Here is a 23,402-nt window from a genome sequence, read left to right as displayed (position 1 = left end):
ATGTTTGACCGATCCAAGCGTTCATTTTAATGATGAAGACAGGAATGAGCTGTCAAATGTCTGAGTGTTATGTGTGGACTGACGATACTCCAATTGTAGTAACTCGTCATTATCAGAATATCTCCTTTTAGCTTCTCTCCATCAGAGCTGCAGCTTTAGGGCAGCCTGTACTCTGCGGATAGATTGATAAGTATATGGAAGAAGTAAACGCTCTTATAATGCTGTCACTCCAAAGGATGGATGTTAAAGGTAAGATGTCACCTGATTCATGCTGCCCAAACCGCGGCACAATTGTAGCCAGGTGAAACTGTCTCATAGAAAATGTAGTTTAAAGCCGCAGCAGACACAGACAGAAGAGGCCCCTGTGCAAGAGCAGCATATAGGCCGTCTGCAGTCCAATAGCTCATCATAAGTGGGGATGGGCAGACCCGTGGAAGTTCAGGTTCTGGTATCTGACCCGACCTATAGTCCAAAGTTTGGTTCAGGTGCACGAACTTGAATCCGAACCCCATTGAAAACAATGGAGACCTCAACTTAGGGTCTGGAAAAAATCTCTCTCTAATCCTAAGCACAATTCCACCTGATTTAGAGATGGAAATGGGCCCCTTTAGCCCTTGATCACAGGTTGCACCAATGACATGTCCGCCTTTGGTTTGGTCAGAGACCAGACTAACCTGGTGCCATCCCTGGCCGGCTCTTCCCAGCGCTGCTCTAGGTGATTGGCAGGTCTCTCGCTATGGGAAAAAACAGTCAATCTCCTGCAGCAGCGCTGGGAATACGCGGTCAGGGGCAGAGCCAGACTAGTCTGATCCCTGGAAAAATCTTTAAAGTATATTTTCTCTGAAACTGCAGCCCATTTCAAAGAAAATTATACTGTTTTGGCAGGATGTATCACGTGACAGGTTTACCCGTGGTTTAGGCAGGATGGATCAGGTAACAGGTTTACCTGCGGTCTAGGCAGGATGGATCAGGTGACAGGTTTACCTGCCGTCTAGGCAGGATGGATCAGGTGACAGATTTACCCGCGGTCTAGGCAGGATGGATCAGGTGACAGGTTTACCTGCAGTCTAGGCAGAATGGATCAGGTGACAGGTTTACCCGCGGTCTATGCAGAATGGATCAGGTGACAGGTTTACCCGCGGTTTAGGCAGGATGGATCAGGTGACAGGTTTACCCGCGGATTAGGCAGGATGGATCAGGTGACAGGTTTACCCGCAGTCTATGCAGAATGGATCAGGAGACAGGTTTACCCGCGGTCTAGGCAGAATGGATCAGGTGACAGGTTTACCCGCGGTCTAGGCAGGATGGATCAGGTGACAGGTTTACCCGCGGTCTAGGCAGGATGGATCAGGTGACAGGTTTACCCACGGTCTAGGCAGGATGGATCAGGTGACAGGTTTACCCGCGGTCTAGGCAGGATGGATCAGGTGACAGGTTTTCCTGCAGTCTAGGCAGGATGGATCAGGTGACAGGTTTACCCGCGGTCTAGGCAGGATGGATCAGGAGACAGGTTTACCCGCGGTCTAGGCAGGATGGATCAGGTGACAGGTTTACCTGCGGTCTATGCAGAATGGATCAGGTGACAAGTTTACCCGCGGTTTATGCAGAATGGATCAGGTGACAGGTTTACCCGCGGTCTAGGCAGGATGGATCAGGTGACAGGTTTTCCTGCAGTCTAGGCAGGATGGATCAGGTGACAGGTTTACCCGCGGTCTAGGCAGAATGGATCAGGTGACAGGTTTACCCGCGGTCTAGGCAGGATGGATCAGGTGACAGGTTTACCCGCGGTCTAGGCAGGATGGATCAGGTGACAGGTTTACCCGTGGTCTATGCAGAATGGATCAGGTGACAGGTTTACCCGCGGTCTAGGCAGAATGGATCATGTGACAGGTTTACCCGCGGTCTAGGCAGAATGGATCAGGTGACAGGTTTACCCGCGGTCTAGGCAGGATGGATCAGGTGACAGGTTTACCCGCGGTCTAGGCAGGATGGATCAGGTGACAGGTTTACCCGTGGTCTATGCAGAATGGATCAGGTGACAGGTTTACCCGCGGTCTATGCAGAATGGATCAGGTGACAGGTTTACCCGCGGTCTAGGCAGGATGGATCAGGTGACAGGTTTACCCGTGGTCTATGCAGAATGGATCAGGTGACAAGTTTACCCGCGGTCTAGGCAGGATGGATCAGGTGACAGGTTTACCCGCGGTCTAGGCAGGATGGATCAGGTGACAGGTTTACCCGCGGTCTAGGCAGGATGGATCAGGCGACAGGTTTACCCGCGGTCTAGGCAGGATGGATCAGGTGACAGGTTTACCCGCGGTCTAGGCAGGATGGATCAGGTGACAGGTTTACCCGCGGTCTAGGCAGGATGGATCAGGCGACAGGTTCCCCATAACACTAGTGTGTTCTCCTGTATATTTACCTACTTATCTTTGGGGTCAGAAGAGCCCTAAAAACTATCTTACGCCCTTGTGCTCTCCATCTCCACAGAGTTCACTCCACAGTTCTTACATACAGACCAATTGGTTGCGTGTAGATATGTCACCGTGCACTGCTCTGATCTGTTTTTTTCGTATGCGTTTGCACATGGATGAGCCCTGAGGAAGAAGATTGAGCGCCAAGCTGACTCCTAAGGGCGTTTACATAATGAGCTTTTTGAAACTTTTAGCTAAAAAAATGGCTTAAAAACACTTGAAAGAGAGAGGGGTTCATGACCATGTCACCTGAGGGACCCACAAACACCTGGGTCACGTGGGTGAGGTCAGGTGTAATTTTTGTATAAGTTCACATTGGGCAGGTTTTGCTGGTGCCATGTACTCTGAGGCAGGAGCAGAGCAGAACTACAGCTCCCATGATGCTTAGCGCTCTCTTAGGACGAGCTACAGGTTGTAGATCACGTGATCATATAACCAGGTCTGGTCCCTCAGTTCCGCCTCCCTGGTGCAGTGCGCAGGCGTCGACCCGCGGCCTCTCACCCCAGAAATATTCCAAGTATGTGCAAGGAGAGGAGCCCCGGAGAGCGGCCCCGACACACAGCGCACAGCCGGGAACCGGAGCGGACGCGGCAGCCGGGACACTCAGCGCAGCCTCAGCCAGTACATGCGCTGTACCGCCCGGGGACACCGGACACTATGGAGCCGGGCTCTCACGGACTCTCCGCCGCCCGGAGCTGCTCCTGCTGAGGGCACTGGGAAGGAATGGCTGATCCTCTGCGGAGGACTTTATCCAAACTGCGGGGGAAGAGATCCAAGAAGGGGCCGGCGGGGGGACGCGCTAACGGAGAAGGTAAAGAGCAGCCCGGGGGCGGTGGGCGCAGGGTGCCCGGACACCCGGAGCGAGGAGGGACCCCCGAGCAGTGCAATGGCTGCGTGACTGCAGGAGCCCCGGAGATCCTGGGGTGCAGGGCTGACACCGGGGGCCAGGGGACGGGGTGCAGGGCTGACACCGGGGGCCAGAGGACAGGGTGCAGGGCTGACACCGGGGGCCAGAGGACGGGGTGCAGGGCTGACACCGGGGGCCAGGGGACGGGGTGCAGGGCTGACACCGGGGGCCAGAGGACGGGGTGCAGGGCTGACACCGGGGGCCAGAGGACGGGGTGCAGGGCTGACACCGGGGGCCAGAAGACAGGGTGCAGGGCTGACACCGGGGGCCAGGGGACGGGGTGCAGGGCTGACACCGGGGGCCAGGGGACGGGGTGCAGGGCTGACGCCGGGGGCCAGGGGACGGGGTGCAGGGCTGACACCGGGGGCCAGAGGACGGGGTGCAGGGCTGACACCGGGGGCCAGAAGACGGGGTGCAGGGCTGACACCGGGGGCCAGAAGACGGGGTGCAGGGCTGACACCGGGGGCCAGAAGACGGGGTGCAGGGCTGACACCGGGGGCCAGGGGACGGGGTGCAGGGCTGACGCCGGGGGCCAGGGGACGGGGTGCAGGGCTGACGCCGGGGGCCAGGGGACGGGGTGCAGGGCTGACACTGGGGGCCAGGGGATGGGGTGCAGGGCTGACACCACAAGGCAAGAAATGGGGTGCAGGGTGGGGGATCCTCTTGAGATTTTCTTGGGTTCTCTAGTGCATCCCCCCAAGAGCAGTGCAGGACCCTGTGGAGGGTGGAACACCCCGAATCACAACAATAACAATGACAATCACCCTTCCCAATGGGAGCAGGCGTCTATGGGGTGCAGGGACTCCGTGGGGTGCAGACATTCTCACTACAGCAATTTGGATTTTGAAGACCCCTGTCCTCCCCCCTTTTCTAACAGTCAAGGACGTTATTCCTATTCTGGACATCAGATCCTGGATGCACCCCTCTTAAAATCTCCAAGTAGTGCCCCCTATAGCATCAGCGCCGATTTTGAGGTGCCCTGGCCCCCTCACAGCGCACCCTCCCCCCTGAATTTCATATACCCTCATCTCCCAGACAGGAGTGTGCCCCCAAATCCCCGTATGGGTGTTGGTTTTTTTGCATCTGGCGGGAGCGCAGTCAATGGCCGTAATCCGCCTCTGGTTCTGGCGGGAGGATCTTTTTATGGGGGCATCCCGAGCCATTCTGAGGACAGCGAGGAGGACGATTACTACGATAACGAGAATCTCTTGATCACTGGCACCAGTGACTCCCAGTGCAATAACCAGTACACCGGGCCGGCGGTCCTGACCCCGCAGGCTTACCCGGACAGAAAAGGCAGTTTGGACATTTACCTGGAAACTGACCGACTCCGATCCCAGTTGCAGGAGGCCTATTACTTATTAATTCATGCCATGCATGACATGCCCCTGGAGAGCCATGCCAGTAAGATGGGCACCAGGTTAGAAACCTGCCCCTCCAGCTCCCAGTCCCAAGATAGTGTCTTTTCCCAGTCTTCCGCCCGGATTGTGGAAAGTGACGTGTGGTCTTCGGATGAGGCCAGTCCTAAACAAGTCTCCCATAGCGATTTAGTGTCCCTGAATGCGTTGATCACGGCCCAGTTGATCAGAATGCGAAGAATTAGCAAAAGCGTGGATACGGTCTATCCCCTTCCGACCCTGGAGTCGTTCCATAAGTGCCATAGTGACAGTCAGATCAAGTACAGCCCCGTCAATAGTAGCTTGTCTTCTGAGTGTGATTATGGGCACAGTCAGGGCTCGATTGGCCACCAGGCTGATGTGGACAGCAGCGAGGGTAGTCCCCAAGACATTTTATCCACTGTAAACTGGAGAGCTGCCGAGAGCGGCATCCAAAGCCATCCTGGGACACCAGGGGACTTTGGCATCACCAGGAATGATGACGCCATGATGGAAGACCAGGGCGGCTCTTCACCCAAACCTTCGGGACTCACCGTCCGGAAAATGCAAAAGTGGATGTACAAAGGACGCTTATTGTCTCTGGAAATGAAGGAACGGCTCATCGGATCGTCCCAGAAAGGTGGCGGCTTTGGCAAGTCGGAGGCTAGCACCAAATCTGAGCTTCTCCAGGACAAATCAGGTAGGCGAGCAGGGCACGGGCCCGGCTCCAGGCCTGAACAACCAATGACCACTAGCTCTTCTCTTGTGGGGCCGGTACTAACGGGTGACACTTGGTGATGGGTCGTATTCTGTATCTCAGGGTTTACGGTGCCGTATTGCATGAGAGGACCCTTGTACATATCTCACGCTTATCTTCTGTACATCTGTGGATGACATTCCCTCCGTGTTGCATGCATTTCTTACATATTGGGTGATGTGCACACTTTATTTGCATCGATTACATGGTATATAAAGTCTTTGGCCTCATACAGTGACAAGGTGATGGAAACATGTGTCCCTTGGTTTTAGTAGGAGCCGGTGGTATTCTCCCCCTTCCTTGGATACTTTCTGATTTCCTTGTGCAGTAAATACAATGTATCCGATGTTTGTAACGTGTGTGTATATAGGAAGCCGGAGCTGTCACGGTGCAGACTAAACAGAGCAGATTCCTTTGTTCCCTCTGCCTGTTAATACCATATAAAGCTATAGCCGCGCTCGGTGCCCAGTAACCGCTTTTTGCTCTGCCTGACTTTAGATTGCTATGATGTACAATTTCTTTCCAGTGAAATGCTTTTTGCTTTTAGACCTGAAATATCCAACATAGTTTTCAGATTACGACCCTGAGCCGGGGATTGTTTTCCAGCCTCGGAGATCAGCAGCAAATTATAGACTTTGCAGGGACTAATTTGTTTCTCGGTTAAACAATTAGGTCGGGGTATACATTTATATGTGGCTGTGGGTTTAGGAGGAAGCTGGCGGTCAGACGTCCTCTTGTGTTTTTAATAAAGGGTTAAATCGCTGAGCTCAATTGCAGAATTTCAGGCTTCGGGATGTTCATGGTAACTCAATATTTCTTGACCGTATCTGTCTTGTTATCCAGTATTCACATAGAGAAACTTTCATGTCGTTTTGCAGTAACCTCAAAGCATAAGTTATTTGTGCGCAGTCTGTTCTTGCCATATATTGTCACAGCTCGGCTGATGGCTGTTCTTCCTGCCTTCCCGATGCACGGGCACGCTTGATTCAGCTGAGCATGCTTGTATTCTGAATGGTAGGAGCTTTTCCAGACTCCTTAATTGCAATGAGGACAAAAAGATCTGGCATACTGAAACATAAGGGGGTTGTCCGAGATTAGAAAAACATGCTGGCCTTCACCCAAAACCATTGCCACCCCTGCCTGTAAATCGCCTTTGGTATTGTAGCTTTGCACCATAAACCATAGTAAAAGACAGCAATGCTTTTCTGACCCTGGCCAGCCCCCTTTTTAGTATTTCCAATTTCTTTTCCCATCATCTTCCTAATGATGAAAACGCGTTAGCTGTTTGCTCATTCATCAGACATAGGCAGGCTTGTGCACCTAGACAGGTTTTGCACATCTGTGAAACGCAGACCATGCTCAGATCATAATATCTGGTCCGAATGCCAGTTCTCATGACCTATACAACCTTCCTCATGGGCGTATATGAGGCTTTCATTCAGGTCGAGACACCCAGCAGTTGGGCCAGGTATTATGATCTGACCATGGTCAGCATGTCTGGCCACCGCAACATGACTCGGCTGCTTGTCTTCCCTTGATTACCAAAGGATCAGACTTTTTGAACCCCCAGTCCCTCTTTTTCCTTAGTACTAGATGTATGGCCACATGACCAATGGAGTGGATCATTTGGCCATACAGATTGCTGATCATAACCTTGGTTGTGTCCACTATTGCTGCTCAGAAATAGATTGAGCTATAAATGGTGAAAAGTGTGTCTGTGCAGACTCCTCTATCGGGTATTGACCGCTACAGCCAATCGCTGGCCTCAGCAGTCACATACTGTATGTATAAGAGTCACTGCTAAGCCCAACGATTGACTGCAGCATGCAGGGGACTGGACGCCATTCCTCCGATGCTGTCGTGTTATCTGTAAGCAAATTGTGGTTGTCAGAACCTGCTGGGAGTTGTAGTCTTCCATCCCCTGTACCTAGTGTGGTACAACTTGTGGATCAGTATCCTACAGACTAGATGGACTACGGTACAGATTTTCTGAGATATGACTCCGTGCCCTTTGTACCCTCCAGTCCTGGCAGACAGGGTAGGATGGTGGCATCTGACACCCTGCATTGGGTTTGTTTTTTGTTTTTTTTTATAATTTGAGATTTTATAGACCGCTTAATGGGGGCTATTATATGATTCATGTTTCCTGCAAAAAAAAAAAATCCATCCCAGTTATCCCTGTGTCTGCAACAACAGCAGAATAAACCCGTCTCCTGCAGATCAGCGCGTTTTATCCCATTATTGGCTCTGCGGTGAATGTAAATATTCCAGCCACTCGGTGCCAATTGTTGAGATGTCATTGCTGTGGGCAGAGCAGACCAGGAATTTGGAGCCGTGTTCATACAGGCCCCTGGGCTTATCTGACAGCTTCAGGAAGATTTATCCTTCTTTTTTATTTTTTTTCCCCCAGCGGTGGTGGGACATTCAGATATTTTGTGTATAGTTCATTCCAGGGTATTCGCGGGACGCTCTGCCAAGTGTTCCTGCACCTTTTGTGTCCAAAAATAATACATATAAATCTTATCTTCTGTCACATTGCAAATTATTATTTATTATATTTTTCTTTTTAGAATTTTGTTGACCACAAAACTCTTGATTGCCAGAATTGGGGACTTATCCCTGGTACTTCTTTAGAGGGAACTTGCGGTCAGATATTACATGTTCCTTGCTGCTTCATTCAAGTCTATACTCGGGTATCTGTCTTAGACTTAAATGGTGCGGAACGGGCACAGGTAACTTGTTCTATTGATCGGTAGGGCCTCCAGGTGACGCGTATCCAGTTTATAGGGGATAACATGGTTGGGGAAGTAGAAATGCTGACTTCTTCATCTTGACCAGAATGCCATCTAATGCCAGCTTGTAGTGCTGCCTCCTGGCATTGTGTGGCATAGTCTTTGTTGTTAGATCGTGATTAAGATTGATCGTGTTCACAAAAGTCACGTTGTCATAACACTTAAGTAGAGAGCCTTTATGCAAAAACAGCATCGACTGCAGTAAACTTGGCTCTCGCCTGTAGCCAGAAATGACTAAATGGCCTTTTATTCAACCGAGGGAAGGAAAACAAATCTGGCAGTACATGGCAGCTCCTATGACTGCCCGTAGTGTTCAAATCAGTTAGTGTATGGCGCAGAGTTGCTGTATAGCGCTACCTCTTCCTGGCTAGTACAGGTTTACATCTTAGGACTCATTGATACCTGGTGGTAAATCTATTAAAAAAAGAAAAAAAAAAGTTGATCAATATAGTGAGACGTAAACTTTTAAATAATGCGTAATAATGTGTGATGATAACCGCAGGTTTTTAAGATTCCCCTTTTTAGATTGCTTCTCTGCTAATGCTTAAAAGATGCTTGCGTGTGACCCCGCTACACGATTATTTTTAGACCGTCCAAAAATTATCCCATCACCAACAAAATTAAGGCAAAAGCCGGCCATGAACATTAGATGGCTGTCGGCTGGATGTTGCCAACAGATGAGATGAGCGAACCCAAGCTTAGAAGTTTGGGGTTCATAACAGACAGTTGGCTTCTGGTGTTGTACGCCAAACACAGACTTCTCCCGGAAGTCTGGTGCAAATTTTGGGGTTTCGGGGAAGTCTATGAGAAAGAGATTTATTTTACAGCTGAAAATTTAGGGTTCTCATTGTTTTCAAAGGGGTTCAGGTCCTGGTTGAAGTTCTGGTCCCCAAACCGAACTATGTAAAAAAGTTTGGTTAGGGTACTAGAACCAGAACGTCCATGGATCCGCTCATCCCTGACCAACAGCCATCTCTCCCATGTATCCTGCTTGCTCCTGTGTTCTGTATGAGAAAGTCGCTGACTGATACATCGTCCGACAGCTTATCTCCAAGAAAAAAAAGAGATTTGGGGTCTGAAATGGGCCATGTTAGTCGTAACCCCCCCATGTCTGTAAAGCGCTGTGGAATTAATGGCGCTTTATAAATGAGTAAAAGTAAATCAAATAAATAATTTTACTACAAATTACCTGGGGATAAAAAATGATTGTGAAACCCAGTAGCGATCTTTAGATGCCACATTTCTCATTTTGCCCAATGAAATTGTATTGCTGAGGATGGGTCCCTCCGGGCATGGACCTGTCATGGGTGTGTGTCATGTTGGTGAAGTCCACGTGGTTTGGCGCACCGCTGCTTTCCAGAAAGAAGCTTCTGTGACTCTCTAACCCTTTTGGCACCACAAGGAGATTTCAGTTCCTGGAATTCTGACACCACGTTGATGTGAATGGCCCTTTGTTGGGAGAGCTGTGTGTGAGCCGTCCACATACACAGATGTCTTGGTGAAAGGTTTGTTTGCTCTGTAGCCGTGGTCTCCAGCTGTTGGAGAAGCTACGTCTGCAGTTGGTGAACACCAATACCTTGCACGGACATAAATCTAAGGCTGTCAAACTACAACTTCCAGCAAGCTCCAGTGCACTGTAAGCATTGCACCAAGTTACATGCAATATGTTTTCAAGGATTTGGATAATTTCCACCACAATCTCCAATATGTTGTTGTTTTTGTTTTTTGTCTCGTGTGTCGTCCTGTTGAGAAGCCGATGGAAAAATTGGCCTTAAGGGGATCTGCATTTTAGAGGTCTGTTTGTCAGTAGGGTCCTCTACAAAAAGCCGATCAGTTTCCCTCTGAGACGATCAGTGATCAGCTGTGAAATGTTCAGTGTCCCTGCAGCTCCCCCACAGGAGACACAAAGTATTACAAGCGCTCATTCTGCACGATAGATGCCCTTTGTAATTGCTCTCCTATAAATAAGGTGACCTCTCTTCCTTATTAAAGGGGTGGTCCCACAGTCACAGGTGGTCACCTTTCCTGGGTCTGATCGCTGGGGGAATTAATCAGTGGCATGATTTTACTGCTCCATTTCATGACTGGTTGCTTTAATACAGAATGTGATTGCTGAAAACCAATCCATCATCTGCAGCGAGGAGCCGTTCCCACATTCAGGCCCCTGGGATTATAAAAATAGCTCTGTGCATATAATCCCAAGAGGAAGTGCACGGCCTAAAGGTCACTTATGGGGACGGAGTGTTAATTGACTGCTACAGTGAGCATTTCCGTTCCTGTGTATCTCTATCCTTAGCAGCCTCTGATTTGTGCTTGCTTGGCCCATTTGCAGCCAATCTAGTTGGCATGTTAGCAGCAAATTTGAGTCGTTTAGTAGATATTTCACATTTTGTTTTTGTTTTTTTTCTGTAGTTTTGTAATAGTTTTTGCAAACAATTTTTTTGACTACACACTAAAGTCTGTCTGGTGTCCAATACCCTTCAGTTCAGGTCCATCCACATCACTGCTTCCATGAAACATGAATCCCCGTGAAGCCGTCATGTTGACAATTCTTATCTGCAATTTTCTTGTCTGTATTGCATCCTCAAGTCCTGGCATGACCATTGGCCTCATGACCCAAACTAACAGCATCCTAGACTGTTAGGTCAGCTCACGAGAAAAGCACGGGCTTCTGTCCATAATCTAATTTTGTTAATTAGTTCTAAGGGTTTAGGACTAATGGGACCCATTTAGATGAGCTGTTGTTTGTAGGGAGCTGGTTCCCGACTATTGGCTCACCCAAACAGGCTTGCGATCAGCCCACAAACCAGTAATGCTTTCTTTGTTTGAGTGTGATAATTTTTATGCCCGCCTAAAAATTATCAGCAGGATACGAGCTGCTGATGACTGACATTTTATGGATGGTCTTCTGTGCACATTGGAAGTTAGTATATGTTAACACGCCAGTAAGTGACTGCAGATCGGAGGTCCAAAAGTAGGTGGACAGAAAATAACATTTATTTTGATTTATTATTTATTTTGAATTTTATTCTGTTAAACCAGAGTTATGTGACACAAAATAGTTAATAAATAACATTACCCACATGTCTACTTTACATCAGCACAATTTTGGAAACAATTTTTTTTTGTTAAGAAGTTATAAGGGTTAAAAGTTGACCAGTGATTTCTCATTTTTTTACAACATTTACAAAAACATTTTTTTAGGGACCACCTCACATTTGAAGTCAATTTGAGGGGTCTATGTGGATGAAAATACCCAAAAGTGACACCATTCTAAAAACTGCACCCTTCAAGGTGCTCAAAACCACATTCAAGAAGTTTGTTAACCCTTCAGGAGCTTCACAGCAGCAGAAACAACATGGAAGAAAAAAATGAACATTTAACTTTTTTGTCACAAAAATGATCTTTTACCAACAATTTTTTTATTTTCCCAAGGGTAAAAGGAGAAAGTGGTCCGCAAAAGTTGTCCAGTTTGTCTTGAGTACTCCAGTACCCCATATGTTGGGGTTAACCACTGTTTGGGCACACGTCGGAGCTCGGAAGGGAAGTAGTGACATTTTGGAATGCAGACTTTGATGGAATGGTCTGCGGGCATCATGTTGCGTTTGCAAAGCCCCTGATGTGCCTAAACAGTAGAAACCCCCCACAAGTGACCCCATTTTGGAAACTAGACCCCCCCAAGGAACTTATCTGTGTGGTGAGAACTTTGAACCCCAAAAAACATGTTTGATAAAATTCCCCCTTCATAACCGCATTACACATACTGTCCACCTACTTTTGTACCAACCTGTATACATCCAATGTATGGATTTGCCATTCAGATTGCTCATAAATGCCAAATCTAGGCAGACTGGGTGGCAGAGGTAATGGATTTATGACGTGCCCCCCAGATTTTCCAGAAATTAGAATTTTTAACAATTTTGCAATAGACAAAGGACTTGATTATTACTTAAATTTTGTGAGTAGAACTGTTTTCTTGTTATCGCTGACCCAAGGATGTGTCTGGCTTCGGGATAGACTTAATTGTCTGTATTAATACCACCTCTGGTTAATCATCAGCCGTTGCTGGAGATAGCGATGGCTTCCAGTCCGTTCTGAGCTTTTGGTGGAATGCAGCACAAGTATAAACCTGTCCGTGGTATCGTACCCAGCGCTGTCACAAGCTCCACATAACCTGAATGGCCAAATAATATTCTGCCAATATTCACCCCCTCCTCCCGAGGAACGTGAGGCCGGATGAGAACTGCGGTCTGCTCAAGGCCTGCTCAGTGTCTACAAATTGCCTGCTGTAATCTCGGCATTATCCAGGGCGACATTAATAGAGGGATTGGGTAAACAAGGGTTTAATGCAGGCGGTATTGTGCAGCCTGTGAGGACGTGTAGATAGAGCTGAATGGAGAGCATATGTTGTGCCGTAATCGGCCCCTTGATGCTAATAGCCTGATGAATGGATGCAATTAACAGGATCCCGATCAGTCGTCTCTGTCCATGTGAAGTTCTGAAATACCGCTTTGAGTTGTTGCTTGGGCCAAATTCTGTATCGGCAGCCCTCTAATTGCTTCATGCCTTTTTATAATTCTTTATGTGGACCTATGTAGGGTATGGGGTTCAGGACCGTGTGCCATAATCTCTGCAGTATCGGGGAGCTATAAGTCTCCCCGCAGCATCAGACCCCTACGTTGTAAATACACACCAAGGCTTTTCCAGAATATTCAGCATGCATAGGGCACCATCAGACCAGTATATCATTGTGCTGTAGGAAGCGAAGCTGATGGTTGTTGTGAAGATAGAGGCCATTAAATAATTGTATGCTGTGCAGTATGTAGTTTTTGTCTTTGTTTGAATGGGACGTGTGTGTTTAGAGGGTCATCCCAATACCCAGGGCTTTGGATCAGTGGGGTTGGTCCACCTCCCAATGGTCAGCTTTGTGTATCTAGGCACAGCGCGATCGCGATCTGTGGTTGTGCATGGCGCATTAGCTGCTCATGGCCTCCTCGTTGTCCTCTTCGGTGGGATTTGGAGTTAAGTGAATACAGTTGCAGTAGTCCGTGGCCCCAGGGTTGGAACCCTACGAACCAGCGACATTGAGCCAGACCAGCTAATTGAAAGGAGCCACTGATGATGGCAAGTGGGGAGCGGTCTGTCGGCCTCCTTACCAGCAGCCACAGAATACTGACCTGGCTGTTGGGCTGAAGTCCTGGGAATAGATTTGTTCTTCTCAATTTTTTTTATTATTATTTTTACCTGGTTGAAATGCCACTGTTTTCCAGAAGAATAATAATAATAATCATAATCTTTATTTTTATATAGCGCTAACATATTCCGCAGCGCTTTACAGTTTGCACATATTATCATCACTGTCCCCGATGGGGCTCACAATCTAAATGCCCTATCAGTATGTCTTTGGAATCTGGCAGTGTTGTTTTTTCTCTTGTTCCTGCACCTCTTCGTTCCCAATTTCACAAGTAGGCGTGATCCTTAACTTTTCATTGGGCGTCCTCTTCGGGTCTACTCATTTGGCTAACAAGACCAGGTTTATATGAAGGGAAGAGTGGGCTATATCTCGGTAATGGAGGGACATGGGAACAAAAAACCAAACCTCTGATTCGGAACAACAGCGGCTTTTGCTCTTAGTAAAATAGTTGAAATACATATTTATGGCAACTAACAGATCCTCCTTTATATAGCTTTTTGCAGACAGTTCTTGAATCTGTGCAAAACTAATAAGCTAGTCACTGGCAGATTGCTGAATTATCTCCAGTATTGCAAAGGGATAGCGTGATTCCCTACAATCTGCAGAATGAGATGTTTCCTAAAGCTGGACCAGTGTGTGAGGAGACAATACGGCCTACACCAGGATGCTTGAGATCACCCACTGTTCTCCATATTGTAGCCGCTGTATGCTCTGGATGTAAATGTACAAATCTTTTACCTCCTCGATATTTTGTGCCGTTGTTGGCTCTTGCGACCCTTTTTGTTTTTTCCATGCCTTCAGAGTCTTCTGCCATTTTTGAGTGGTTTGAGTATACTTTGTGTAATGGCTGAGTCTCACTATTGTTTTCTCTCTGATAATAGACTTCATCGAGAACACCTACTCCTCATCAGTCATCAGACGAGATCTTAAAGTCACCGAGGTGAACCAACACAACCTTCAAAACAACCACATCACCGTATCCAAAAAACGAAACTGGCTTACACAGAGCACCCACAAGTACCCTCGCGTGACCGAGAGCCAGAAACGGAGCCATCAAGCCTGGAACTCTAGTCATGTAGTCATCAAAGAAACTGTCCTCCAACTATCGCGACCAGACAGAGATGTGTCTAGCAAAGCAACGGAGACTGCGCCCGCGGCGCCGACCGCCCCACGTGTGCCCGCTGGCACCTCTGATCTAAGTGAAGACAATGATGCTGATGATGAAGGGGAAATTTGGTACAATCCAATCCCCGAGGATGATGAACCTTACATTTGCCCCAGAAGCTTTCCAGACCTGAATGCTTGTGAATCTGAATATGACGTGTCGGAAGTACCAGCGAGACCAGGATGCCTGCCAGGTCCGGGTGAGCCGCTGGCTCCGGCCACGGATAATAATGGAGATTCCTTGGATGCCATGGACTATGGCGTCCAGCTGTGCCAGCAGAGATTGGTGTGCAAGACGGCAGCATCCCTGTCTACAGAGGAGCCACCTGCATGCGGACCCCATGACCCTGGTAGGACCCTCTGCTGTATTATGTGATGTTATAACTTGCACTTGGTCTGTTTGAGGTCTTGAGTAAGCCCCCCGTTATCTTATAACCTATAAGCACCATCCTCCCATCCATCCGTGGTTGCTCCATATAATTGGACATAAGCCATGTTGCTCCTTGTGATGCCAAAGAAGGCGCCGGTCGCTTATCTGCAAATTGTGCTGTTTGTGCTAATTCTGGAGGCTCATTTACAAAACCAATTTACACCCTAGTAAATGAGCCCCTCTCTACTTTTCTATTTCACTAGTTTTTCCATTCCCTTCTTTACTCACATTGTTTTGTTAATTTAAAAAAAGGATTAGGCCATGTTCACACTTTGCGGTTTTTACCGCGGAACCGCGGCGATTTTGATGCTGCGGGTCTGCAGCAGTTTCCATAGCGTTTCCATTTACATGTAAACCCTATGGAAACCGCAAACCGCTGTGCACATGCTGCGGGAAAAACTGTGCAGAAACGCAGCGGTTTAAAACCCGCAGCATGTTACTACTTTGTGCAGAATCGCTGCGATTCTGCACCCATAGGAATGCATTGAACCGCTTACTTCCCGCATGGGGCTGTGCCCACGTTGCGGGAAGTAAGCGGTTAATGTGCGGGTGGTACCCGGGGTGGAGGAGAGGAGACTCTCCTCCAGGCCCTGGGAACCATATTTGGGGTAAAAAAAAAATAAAAATAAAAAATCATGCTATACTCACCTCTCAGCGCTGCCCGCGGCCGCCCGGTCAGAGTTGCTGTGCGAACAGGCCCTGCGGTGACGTCGCGGTCACATGACCGTGATGACACCTGGGTCACATGACCGTGATGTCACGAAGGTCCTTCTCGGCACAGCATCTTTGGAACCGGACCGCTGCGTGCAGCGCCGAGGAGATCCGGACATCGGAGGGTGAGTATAACCGATTTTTATTATTTTTAACATTACTATTGATGCTGCATATTGCTGCATATGCAGCATCAATAGTATAGGAGTAATCCCGCAGCGGAAACCGCGGAACAAACCGCGATAAATCTGCAGGGATAACCGCAGTGGTTTTGCCCTGCAGATTTATCAATTCCGCTGCGGGAGAACCCGCAGAGCACACCGCAAAGTGTGAACGTGGCCTTATTCACCTTTCGGGACCTTTTTTTTCAAAATTTTTTTTTTGTCTTAAATGCATATAATTTTGGCTAAAAAATTTATTTTTGTAATTGATTTTCATTACATTTTGCCCCATTTGCCTTTCTTTAGTCTTTAGCCTGTGTGCTGCACAGTCTATTGGTGACTGCAGAATGAACTAACTGGGAATCAGTCAGTGAGCTCATCTGAGGGTCCAATGGGGGAATTTGTAGCTATTTTGCGGGGGGGGTTTTTTTGTTTGTTTTTTTTTTCTGAATTTCTCTCAGCTGATTTTGGACCACAGAGCACATCAAACGTCAATATGAAAGGAAATAAAGGTCCGGCAAAGGCAAAACTGCAAAATTTGTAGTGAAAACCACATTGCAAAAGTGATTTTTAGCCCCAAATACATGCAGAAAAAAAGTCTCTGGAGGTGAATAACTCATTTTAAAGATGGACTGCTAACGAAAGCTTGCACTGAAGAGAATGGGAGTTGTGGTTCACCATGACTATAACCGTGCCCCTTTGAGACTGAGGGCAGCGGACAGTCGCTAATTGGGCATATAATTACGGGTGGTCCTAGGGCTGCTGGTGCTTTTCTGGAATGTTCAGCAGTCATAAAGAGATGGAGCTGTTGCCCTTAGCAATCAGATTCCAGCCCCTTTTTTTGGGGGGGGAAATGGAAACTGAAGTGGTTGGTTGCCATGGACAACTTCTCCTCTTTTCCTTAGCGATATTTTGTCTATAAACGACTAGTCAGGCTTGTCAAATATACATTTTAGATGAATAACGCCTGTGACATAAAAAAAATAAAATAAATGCTAGGCCTCAGTTATTGTTGGGTAAAGGAAAAAAAATCTGTTACCCATAGCAACCAATCATAGTGCAGCTTTCATTTTACCCAAGCTCTTTTAAAAACGAAAGCTGAGTGTTGATTGGTTGCTATGGGCAACAGTCTATCTAGGCAGGGATTGTTGATCCCAGTATATCATTATTGGTCCGTCTACACGTATATTCTATATAATCCTCTGATGGCCGCAGCCTTTAAGCTGGTCAGGCAGTTCTGGAGGGAAGAAAAATAAAATAAATGTCTTTTTCCATAAATTTTCTTTGCAGTTCTTCTGTTATGTAATCTAGTCTGAGCGATGTTATGTTAACGGAGCCTGAAAAGCGGAGAAGGTTTAATATCCTGCTTTCCTGTGACTGGCTACTGCCGTATGAGAGGGGCTTTGTCCGGCTCTGGTAAATGGAGGGTCTGTGACGTGAGCGCCCCCACTCCCACCCCCTCCATAAACTGCTTCTATGTGACTGCCGTCCGCACCGGCCCTCCACGTGTATACATAGCGGGAACGGGGAGAGAGGCGCTGGTTGTCCTTATTTCTGCATTGACTCGCCCTCCGTTAGTTCGGGGCCTGGTGGGAGTCGTAGTCTCAGCGCAGCTCTTGGCTTCTGCATGTGGGTGTTGTAGTGATCCCAGGGCAATGATGGAGGTGATAGTTTCCCTGTAGCTAGGCCGTGGTTTGGTCAGGAGTTTAGTCCTGACCCGTGGGACTCGAGCTGTTGTGAAACTAGCACTAGCCAGGAGTCTGAGATGCTGGGAGTTGTAGTCTTGCAACGGCTGGGGTGTGACAGGTTAGAGGAAGGAACGTCTTCAGGGTGGTTTATCATATATATAGACGCTCCGGATGAGGCTTTTGTGTTTTTCTTCTATTTTTCGCTGTTGTAACTATTCCTGGAAAATCTGTGGCTCTGACCCTGGATTCAGGAATTTAACACATCGCTCAGGATGTCCGGATACAAGGCCGATCGTCCAGGGTCACTTCTCTCCTCGTTTTTTATTTTTCACGGAAGTTTATCGCTCTCCATTTTTCTTGGGTTTCCAGGTTAAAGTTACAGCGCATGTAAAGTATTTAAGACCCCATAAACATTCTGAACCTGCCAATGACAGTCTGTGTATGGGGACCCCGGACTACTTGTCAGGAGGAGTGAAGATCTGGCGTGTCTGATTTTTGGATCCTTTGCAATCAAGTCAGTGTTGGAGATGTCTGACAGCGGCGCTCTCATAGAGCGTACAGGAGTGCTAGACGGAGCGAGCGCTCCAGTATATGGAGGCGACAGCCATCTAATGCGTATGGGGCGCTGGACATGCAGATCGGCAGTGGAAATGCCGGGCTTTTCATTTCTCCTGTGAATCTGTATCTAAACTTTGCACAGACTTCTTGAGAACATAAAATTATGCACCATTATATTTAATATATACATATAGAATACGGATTAGACCAGTATATTCCTCAGTGATACATTTTTACATCATCTTTTAGGCATTTAAATTTTTTATTTTTTTTTGTAAAGGACTATGAGTACTTTCATACACTTAATAGGTGTAGAGTTGGTATTGTTAACTCTTATGGAGCCCACCAAGCTCACATATAAAGATGCAACAAATAGAAAAAAATTAAATGTGCAGTCAGCTCACCCGATAAGGTTGTCATACATAGTCCAGGAGCGTGGAAATCAATTCCGACCAATACAAGGATGCCAAAGTGAAAAACGGGTTAGCTCAGACGCCAGAGTGCATCTGAAACTCGTACATGACTATATATTTTTGGAATCCACCTGTAATGACATGTTGATCAGGAGCTGGAAGCAAACCTTTTCTTTCACTTGCACCTAAAATGATTTCTAACTGCCCGGCATAGTTGCAGGACCCCGGTCCATGAGCTACGTCTGTGGTCGCTGGCCGAGAGGCCTGAGAAGTTGAACCGCCTCTTACCTGACTGTATCCGCTGCTCTCCTGTTGATTAGCCATCCTGCCTCGGCATCGGACCAGCCCAGCTAGTCAAATGAAGACTACGTTGGGTAAAGGGCGGTTCTCAGGCCTCACGTCCAGCGACCACAGATGTGATGGATGGACCCGCGTCCTATAAATTGATTTGCACAATCTGTATACAAATTGGAAGAGAAGCCGGTTTGTGTGTAAAGCCATATTGGGTGTCTCACAGCTTTCTTAGGAACAGATATTGCCAAATAAAGATCTGAATAATACAAGTTTGCAGATGGCGATAATTCATAAGTTTCAATATAGATCCTGTGAATTCTGAGAATTGCGTTGGATTATTTCGGCCCGCTGCCTCACCCCAGAGCGAGCTTTACATCGGTTTCTCCATTGCACAGCACGTTCCCCTCGTAAAATGTTTCTCCGGATTGGCTGCCAGAACCCTCTTAAAATTCTTTCTGGAAACCTCATAAGTCTGTTTTGATAGGATGCGGGCCCATCGCATCCAACTATTTTTAGTCTGATGGAAAATTGTCTTAGAACTAAGGGGGAAGTTCACAGATGCCGTTATAGTCACCATTTATGGTTGGAGGAGAGCCACTGAAGGGCGTTTCATTCCTCATAGCATACAAATGTCCAAGAGTGAATGGGTTAATGTGTAAATGTAATGTAAATCATATTTTTGCAAAAAAATTTATATACTTTTTTTTTTTTTCTCTCATAGGTCCAAAGGTTATTTCTCCAGGATCTGCTGACTTCTCACCACCTTGTAGTCCTAATCCCAGAAAAAAAGGAGGAAGCATCAATTGGTCTCTTCCAGATAAAATAAAATCTCCAAGGACGGTGCGGAAATTGTCTATGAAAATGAAAAAATTGCCTGAGCTCAGCAGAAAGTTGAGCGTTAAAGGAACTTCATGGAGTCATTCAAACTCCGACCATCCTTCTTCCACCTCTAAAGGAAACTGTCACGAAACAGGCCATGCAACCTCATTATCGTCATCCGGGCAAGCGGCCGCCGCCGCCGCCAGCAGGAACGTGATCAGCCGCTATCACCTGGATAGCAGTGTTTCTTCCCAGCATAGCTATAAGAAGAAAAATTCCGGGACGTCAAAATCGTCCAGTAAAGGGGGATATCTCAGCGATGGAGACTCCCCCGAGCTTATAGCCAAGTCAGGTAAACATGGAGGCGAGAGCAGGTCCCCGAAGGAAAAGGAGTCCCTATCGAGTAATAATGCAAAGTCGGATTTGGACATTGATGCCTTCCGGCACTACAGCTTTTCCGATCAACCAAAGTGTTTCCAGTACGTGTCTGGACTCATGAGCGTTCATTTCTACGGAGCCGAGGACTTAAAGCCACCAAGAATCGACTCCAAGGATGTATTTTGCGCTATTCAGGTTGACTCCGTGAATAAAGCGAGGACTGCTTTGCTGACCTGCAGGACTTCCTTTCTAGATATGGATCACACCTTTAATATTGAGCTGGAGAACGCCCAGCACCTAAAACTTGTTGTGTTCAGTTGGGACCCAGCCCCAAAGAAGAACAGAGTCTGTTGCCACGGGACTGTCACCCTGCCGGCACTTTTTAGGGTCACAAAAACCCATCAGCTGGCTGTGAAATTGGAGCCCCGGGGCTTAATCTATGTGAAGCTGAGCCTCATGGAACAGTGGGAGAACTCGGCAGACCGTCTTGGAGTAGATCGAGAACCTATCATATTTGGGGTCGACGCTCGACAAGTTGTTGAGAAGGAAAATTCGGGACTGATGGTCCCACTTCTCATGGACAAGTGTATAATGGAGATAGAAAAGAGAGGCTGCCAGGTAAGCGGCTGCTACAGCTCCTAATGTCAGGTCTTCAAATGTAGAAGGTCTACATGGTGGACCGGTCTAGTTTAGGCTCTGTTCACACTGGCAGCAGAGACTTTTAGACCTTTAATCTGCAGATTTGTCAGAAAGAAGAGCACAGCACGCAGTGTTATGCTTCATGGATGATCGAATCTTAAATACCCCCCATTATAAGTCAGTGAGGTTTGTTGGGTATCGGAGGTGTCTGGCAGAGCAATGTTAGTCTGGGTTCTGACTGCCATATTTTACTGTCCGTTTATGGACCGCAGTGCCTGCATTGTCCATGGGTCTCTTGACCCTATCCTTTTGTCTCTGAGGCTATAAGTTCGGGTTAGAAAACTAGCCGTTAGTGTCGGCATTGCGGTCCCTATTCAGACCATGAAATGTGGTCACCGCTGTAGGCCCCCTCTGTGCTCTTAAATTTGAGTATAATGCACAGTAGGTGCCAGCTGAGGTTGGCTATCTTTGTGAAAAAAAAAATATATATTTATTTTTCTTAAATGCATATATTTAAGGCAAAAAAATAATTTTTGCAATGAAGTTTCATTAAAAATGTTGCACCATTGGCTTTACAGGCTTGGTTTTCCTACACATTCTACTTTGATGCGGTCTACGTTCAGAAATCAGCTGCGAGGAGATCAGAAGAATAGATAAACGTTACAGACTCCCTGTCGGACTGTCATAGCAGCTGCCTGCTGTCAACTCAGTTGACTCATTCTGTAGCTCTTGGAGTATTGAATGCAAGCCGTGCAAAAGTTTTAGTATAACCCAATTGCACCATTCAGATTCAGTCACTACTATGTCATAGGTTGGACCGCCTGTGTGTAGGTTGCCCCAGCAGGAGGACCGCCTGTGTGTAGGTTGCCCCAGCAGGAGTACCGCCTGGGTGTAGGTTGCCCCAGCAGGAGTACCGCCTGGGTGTAGGTTGCCCCAGCAGGAGGACCTCTTTGGGTGTAGGTTGCCCCAGCAGGAGGACCTCTTTGGGTGTGGGTTGCCCCAGCAGGAGGACCTCTTTGGGTGTAGGTTGCCCCAGCAGCAGGACCACCTTGGGTGTAGGTTGCCCCAGCAGTAGGACCACCTTGGGTGTAGGTTGCCCCAGCAGTAGGACCACCTTGGGTGTAGGTTGCCCCAGCAGGAGGACCACCTTGTGTAGGTTGCTTCAGCAGTAGGACCACCTGGGTGTAGACTGGTTTGGCCGCAGATGTGACGAGCGTTGTATACCTGATATGCAGATACTCTGATGGACCGCGGAGCAGGGTGTTCGTCTCTCGGCACCCGTCATAACAGCGAGTACACAGCGCTCCGTAGTGTTTGCTCAGGATAATATTGATGGTCTCTGATTTCGCACCTGCCAGGTGTCCTTGTACATAAGTGTTTGCACATGTTGATGGCAGATGTCGGCCTCATGGGGGGGTTACAGGCCGACCATCCCCTGACGCTTAAGGTGCAAAGTCTGTTTAAACACTAGAACCACTTTGGAACAAATACAGATTGCTAGGATACAAATTACCGAGGAGGAGCCGCCAATCCAGAAGGAGACCGCCGTTTTCTTTTTACATTATATTACGGAATTAAACTCCAAAAGTTGAGTAACAGGAATTGTACAAGACCAGTTGTTACTCTCCAGAGCTGCATTCACAATTCTGCAGTGTGAAATCTAGATTTCAGTGTTAGTACAAAGCTTAGACTTCCCCAGCCTCACATTACTATACAGTGCCCGGTGTCAGTTCTTGCACCTCACCCTGTATTATAGCAGCTGGACTGAGCTGTCACTTGTGTCCTCAGAGACTTGCTGACAGTTTACCAGTTAGAATTTTTAATGCAGCTCTGGGTTGTAATAAAGGTTAAATCCTGGATCCTTTAACTTTGTACTGATTCAATACTTATGTTGCTGTCCAAGCATTTCTCCTCTGCCAAACCATATGTGCGACTCACAGCAGTGCAATAGTGCCGCCATAGGGAATTCATCTGCTGTATATTGGCGCCTGCAACACTGGATCGTCATCACTGTCTTCATTCATGTTGCAGGTGGTCGGCTTGTACCGACTGTGCGGCTCTGCAGCTGTGAAGAAAGAACTGCGGGAAGCGTTTGAGAAGGATAGTAAATCTGTGGGGCTCTGTGAGAACGACTACCCAGACATCAACGTTATAACAGGTGGGGACCCGGTGACCCTCCAAACCTGGAGACCACCAGAAGTGTCTTTACTGTGTGTATTTACTGTCGCTTCACCAGCAGAATAGTGAGTGCAGCTCTAGAGTATAATACAGGATGTACCTCAGGATCAGTAATGTAATGTATGTACACAGTGACTGCACCAGCAGAATAGTGAGTGCAGCTCTGGAGTATAATACAGGATGTAACTCAGGATCAGTAATGTATGTACATAGTGACTGCACCAGCGGAATAGTGAGTGCAGCTCTGGAGTATAATACAGGATGTAACTCAGGATCAGTAATGTATGTACATAGTGACTGCACCAGCGGAATAGTGAGTGCAGCTCTGGGGGTATAATACAGGATGTAACTCAGGATCAGTAATGTATGTACACAGTGACTGCACCAGCAGAATAGTGAGTGCAGCTCTGGAGTATAATACAGGATGTAACTCAGGATCAGTAATGTATGTACATAGTGACTGCACCAG

General features: G+C 47.6%; 1 protein-coding gene across 2 annotated transcripts in view; it reads left to right on the top strand.

The window, feature by feature from the left end:
- Positions 1-2,928: 2,928 nt before the first annotated feature.
- Positions 2,929-23,402, top strand: part of SYDE2 (synapse defective Rho GTPase homolog 2) — a 32,952-nt gene continuing 12,478 nt past the window's right edge. Inside the window, exons 1-5 of one of the 2 annotated variants that reach the window (XM_077276286.1) lie at positions 2,929-3,397; positions 3,965-5,457; positions 14,382-15,014; positions 19,641-20,734; positions 22,787-22,913. In XM_077276286.1, coding sequence (XP_077132401.1) covers positions 3,198-3,397; positions 3,965-5,457; positions 14,382-15,014; positions 19,641-20,734; positions 22,787-22,913 — 3,547 coding nt within the window. In that variant the 5' untranslated portion in view covers positions 2,929-3,197. The remainder of the gene's footprint in view (positions 3,398-3,964; positions 5,458-14,381; positions 15,015-19,640; positions 20,735-22,786; positions 22,914-23,402) is intronic. The other variant, XM_077276285.1, reaches the window with a different exon arrangement.

Source organism: Ranitomeya variabilis, chromosome 8 (genome assembly GCF_051348905.1).
Source record: "Ranitomeya variabilis isolate aRanVar5 chromosome 8, aRanVar5.hap1, whole genome shotgun sequence".
NCBI lineage: Eukaryota > Metazoa > Chordata > Amphibia > Anura > Dendrobatidae > Ranitomeya > Ranitomeya variabilis.
Note: the sequence above shows the minus strand (reverse complement) of the source record. Positions and strands in the feature narration are given on the sequence as shown.